At 31.8% G+C, this 4,821-nt stretch overlaps 1 protein-coding gene across 1 annotated transcript; it reads left to right on the top strand.

Moving 5' to 3' along the window:
• Positions 1 to 793: 793 nt before the first annotated feature.
• LOC133824093 (beta-galactosidase 9-like) lies at positions 794 to 3,404 on the top strand. The gene is made up of 4 exons (XM_062256960.1): positions 794 to 805; positions 972 to 1,204; positions 2,434 to 2,549; positions 3,307 to 3,404. Exons 1-4 carry the CDS (start codon positions 794 to 796, stop codon positions 3,402 to 3,404), a joined length of 459 nt encoding a protein of 152 aa, XP_062112944.1.
• Positions 3,405 to 4,821: the final 1,417 nt, after the last annotated feature.

The following is a 4,821-nucleotide window of genomic DNA, read 5'->3' as shown; positions in this document are numbered from 1 at the left end:
GAAGCGAATTCTTATAATTCTTTGTTGGTTATATTTTGTTATGATGCTTTCCCCCTTGTCATTTTATATAACAATATTGACTCAGGTATTAGCACTTTGGCTTAAGACCCTCAAGGGGAAAGAGAGATGATTTACTTTACATTCAGGCATAACCAAGATTCTTAGCTTAAGACCCTCACAGGAAAAGTCCTCTTCTTTTGGACTATGAAACAGATTTGCTTGATGGGATTCGATTTGGTTTTTTTTTTCCTTTTTATTTTGGTTACTATCCTTTGAATACATGTATTCACTGGTGCTATTTCTTGTAATTGCCAAGATTTTTCCTCTGTTTATTATAAATAAAATGGAAAGAAAAAATCTCAACTTTTTTATTTTTATTTCTAGACTCTCCAGTCAAAATGAATTTCTGAAAAATCCCCATTGATTTGATTTCATTGAGTGTGAACCCAATCCCAACGACCAACTTTTAAGTAACTTAATATTCTGACCCAATGTATGCTCATTTCAACAACATTTTAAAAGAAAAAGCTCTTCTTTTTTCTTTTCTACTTGCATTGCCATTCAAAGTTAAAAAATTGAGACAAATGAAAATATTGGGTATGAACCTGTATATGTAATTGAGTTGGTTGGATTCTTGAATACTTGAATTGGATCAAATAGAGGAGTACTATACTAGTATACATATGTATGCAGCAAAAATAATGTAGTGGAATATCAAACTTGGATTTTTCTTTCACGGTTTCTTGTTTTCCTTCTTTGTACCTTAGTAGTTAGAAGTATAAAGCTTGCAGCTATGGAAAAGATTGTAAACAGAAGTATAAAGCTTGCAGCTATAAAGTAGCTATAATTAATTGATTCTCAGCATGCTTCATGTCTTTTGTTTACTTGACAATATGGAAATGTTAATGATTTTAGCCTAGCTTTTCTCTCAAGTGTTTTTTCTTTTTCTTTTTCTTTCCACGCTTGAGTAGGTTGCAACACAAACTTCAGTCAAATCAGTAGAGTCTAGTTTGCCTCTTTCTTCAGATAACTCTTTGGGCCAACAATTTGGGACTAAGAATAACAGTGTCTATGTCACAAAATCCTGGATGACCGTTAAAGAGCCAATTGGTGTATGGAGTGACGGTATTTTTATAGTTCAGGGTATATTGGAGCATTTAAATGTGACAAAGGACTATTCTGATTATCTATGGTATATATCCAGGTAAATATTTATTGTTGTTAAGGCCATGGTGACTAAGACTACTTACTAGTTTATATTGAGAAGTATTCTTATAACAATCTTGATTTTTTTTTCTTTCATCTTTATCTTCTCTCTCCTTTTCCCCTTGGTTATGTAGATGTCAACTTGTTTTTCATTTTTTTTCCTTTTCCTGTTTGGTATAAAATAAGTACTAATTGACTGGGAATTAGAGTGACAACTTTTTCCCCCAATTATCCATTTATTTCATTACTTGTTCATTTAGCTATCAAATTCAATCAAGTTGCTTGCTTTCAATTATGCAGCTAAATGTCATTCGCGACATACTTAATTTGTACGTTTGCTTTGTCCATTGATGTAGCTTGTATTGTTTTGGTCCATGCACCTATTTTTTCTGGGAAGATAGACTAAACCTAATGATTCTCCTAGGTTCCAACATAACTTAGACCATGAAGTAATTTGACATTGAAAATATTGAAGGGGCTCCACATTTCTACTTCTACAAATTCTGTTGCATTTTTCAGTGCATAGCCTTAAGATCTTTATATTAAATAATTATGCGTAGAATTACTATGTATTTATTAAATTATAGAGTAATACTAGTATACTACCAGTTCTATATAGAAGAGAGTCTTGTTATTTGACCGTATCATGAAATGATAGATTTAAGTTTCTTTCTGTTGGAAAGAATTGGACTACTAAAGTCTCAGAGGATTGTTGTTACCTGGGATTTTTGGAGCTATGTTTGGGCTGCAGAAGCAGTTCTCAACTTCATCTTGGAGATAGGAAGGATCTCATCCTATCTGTTCCAAATTTATTTTTATCTTTAGTTTAAAGTTTATTTTGTTCCTGGACTCTAGTAAATCACTAAGATATTTAAGAGATCTAGTAAATAACTAAGATATTTAAGAGATAAATATATGCTTCTATTGTACCTTTTTCAATAAAGAAACAATAGTGTTTTTTGGTACCTTCTCCAGCACCAATTTTTTACTTACATTAAACATGATACTTCTTTTTTTTCTTAGTAAAGTAGGAAACAAGAAGATTCATTGAAGAAAAGGGAAAATTACGTTGGATACTCTATTTTTTTAGAAACATCTTTAATTGGAGCTGTCTTGTGAAGCATAGCAAAAAAATATGTAGCTTGTGATAATGTTGAAACATTACTTGCTACCTAAATTTTCTTATGCTGTCTTTTAATACCTATTCAATGCTCTTTCAAAATGTAGAATATACATTTCAGACGAGGATATATCATTTTGGGAGGAGAATAATATTGGCCCAGCAGTTAAAATTGATAGTATGCGTGATGCTTTACGTGTATTTGTCAATGGCCAGCTTGAAGGTAATTAGTGATAAGCTTTTGAAGGTTTGATGATATTATGATAATATGGTGCCTTTTATTAATATGCATTTTAGCTCTTTGGTGAGGTGATAAATGTCCTGCTGCTAAATGATTAAGAGAACTTGAGAATAACCATTTGAAGCTTTTGATGGAGTTAAGGGTTCTTATGCATTGATTTCAGAGGTTTTTATGTCCAGATACTATTTGCATCAATATCATGTTAGTGTACAAAAGTTGTATTATTTTTTTCAATGGGTTCTTTTGATTTGAACTTGCAAATGCCCATTTGAAGAGAAGGGTTTTTAAACTTTTTATGCATTGATTTCAGAAGTTGCTCTGCTTGACAAACTATTTTCATCGTTATCATGTCTCTGCATAAATTTATTCATTTTGATGGAGAAGCAATGATACTGATCTTATTAGTAGTTATCCTGGCCAGTTGTTTGGTTTTTTTATGTATGTGACTTCATCTATACACATCTCTGGTACAAGTACATACTGATATTGTATAACTGCATTATTTTCTTGGAACTCATATATATCTATATTGAACTCTTTTGTTACCAGTTCATACTTTCTACTTTGGAGTTTCGTGATTGTAATCATCTCAAATATATATCGCATTTGCAGTCTTTCTGAGCATGAATATTACATTGATCTCATATAGAAGTAGATTATACTTGGTTGATGTTGTTTGCAATACGACCTTTTTGTTTGGTTACTGATATATAAGCTATTGCGACTTTCTGAAGTGAAGGCACTGTGATAGGACGTTGGGTGAAGGTTTTCCAGCCTGTACATTTTGTCAAAGGATATAATGATCTAGTGTTCTTATCTCAAACAGTTGGCCTGTAGGTAGATTCAACAAGTTCCAAGGCTTGGAATCCAAGCCAATGTTTTAATTTCTTTCTGAATCTTTTTCATAGTTTTCTTATCAATTTTAATGGTACATTATGTATAAGTTATTATCATCATCATCATTAATGGATGATATGCTGTGTATTACTATAGACAGCCTCTGAAAGACTGCTTCAATCTAAAACATCCTGTAAGACGTAAAACATAAAAACTATCACAAAAACTAACTCATTACAACCACAAATACCAATGACAGAGAAGCATTGTGAACGGTTATGCCTTAAAATGCTTATAGTTGAAAATCCATTCAGCCAACCAAGGCTTAACTTTTTCCCAGATAACTCACGTGTCCTCTTCTACCTCATTGAAAATTTTCTTTCTTTCTAACCATATACTGCGTAATGGTACTCTTTATTGAAGTTCCAAGTACATATGACATTTTATTGTCACTTGTTATCATATATTCATATGGTGCATCTAATCTATGATACAAAATTATGGTGCATTCTTGGAGAAAGACGGAGCAGGGTTTAGAGGGCAAGTTAAACTTACTGGATTTCAAAATGGGGATATAGACCTCTCAAAGTCTTTATGGACCTACCAGGTGTGTATTCAATTTCAAGGTTTCATTTCCTTTGTGTTGGCTGTGAAAGTAAAAGTTGTTGGCTCCCTTTAATATATTTTTGTTTTCTCCCTTTTGCATGCTTTGCTAGTCAGTTAAATGGTGTTGCACCTAAATTCACTTTTTATCCAGGTAGATAATGGTATCTAGTAGACATCTCTCAGTACAAGTCGATGTTTTGTTTCAAAAAAGATGAAAAAAAATTGTATTTGATTTTTTTTAGGCAAAAATTCTAGACACCCTTTCATAAGTTATCATTATTTGATATATTTAAGGTTGGGATTTTAAAGTGGATTTCATATTGTTTACTCTGGTTCTAGGTTGGGCTCAAGGGAGAATTCTTGAAGATATATGCTGCAGAAGAAAATGAAAAGGCAGGGTGGACTGATTTAACTCCAGATGCTGATCCAACAATTTGATGGCACCGCCTCCACCACCTCCAACAGACCAAGCTTCAGATGCAAATTTAAGAGAGTCGCCATCTATTTCAGTTCAGGAGTCACAAGATGATTCTTAGTTTATTTACATTAATTTACTAAAGAATGAACTTTATGAAGTTTTTTTTTATTTTGGTAGGGGTAACCTTAAAATGATAACTTTATGACTTATTTTAGTATTGAACATTATAAAGAATTTTAGCATTAAACATTTTATTATTGAATGGTTTTTTTTCTAGTTTATTTCTAATATAGAACATTTACAAATAATTGTTATTATCTTTTACCTACACATAACCATTAAATTTGAACAAAATATAAATTGTGTAACAAACCAATAAAATAATGCTATGTG

The sequence above is a fragment of the Humulus lupulus genome, chromosome 3, assembly GCF_963169125.1.
Source record: "Humulus lupulus chromosome 3, drHumLupu1.1, whole genome shotgun sequence".
In the NCBI taxonomy this organism is placed as follows: domain Eukaryota; kingdom Viridiplantae; phylum Streptophyta; class Magnoliopsida; order Rosales; family Cannabaceae; genus Humulus; species Humulus lupulus.
This window is presented reverse-complemented; position numbering and strand designations above follow the sequence as displayed.

Coding starts and splice junctions, on each gene's coding strand:
- LOC133824093 (XM_062256960.1), top strand. Junction 1,205..2,433: donor TATCTATGGTATATATCCAG/GTAAATATTTAT, acceptor TTCAAAATGTAG/AATATACATTTCAGACGAGG. Junction 2,550..3,306: donor TGTCAATGGCCAGCTTGAAG/GTAATTAGTGAT, acceptor TCTGAAGTGAAG/GCACTGTGATAGGACGTTGG.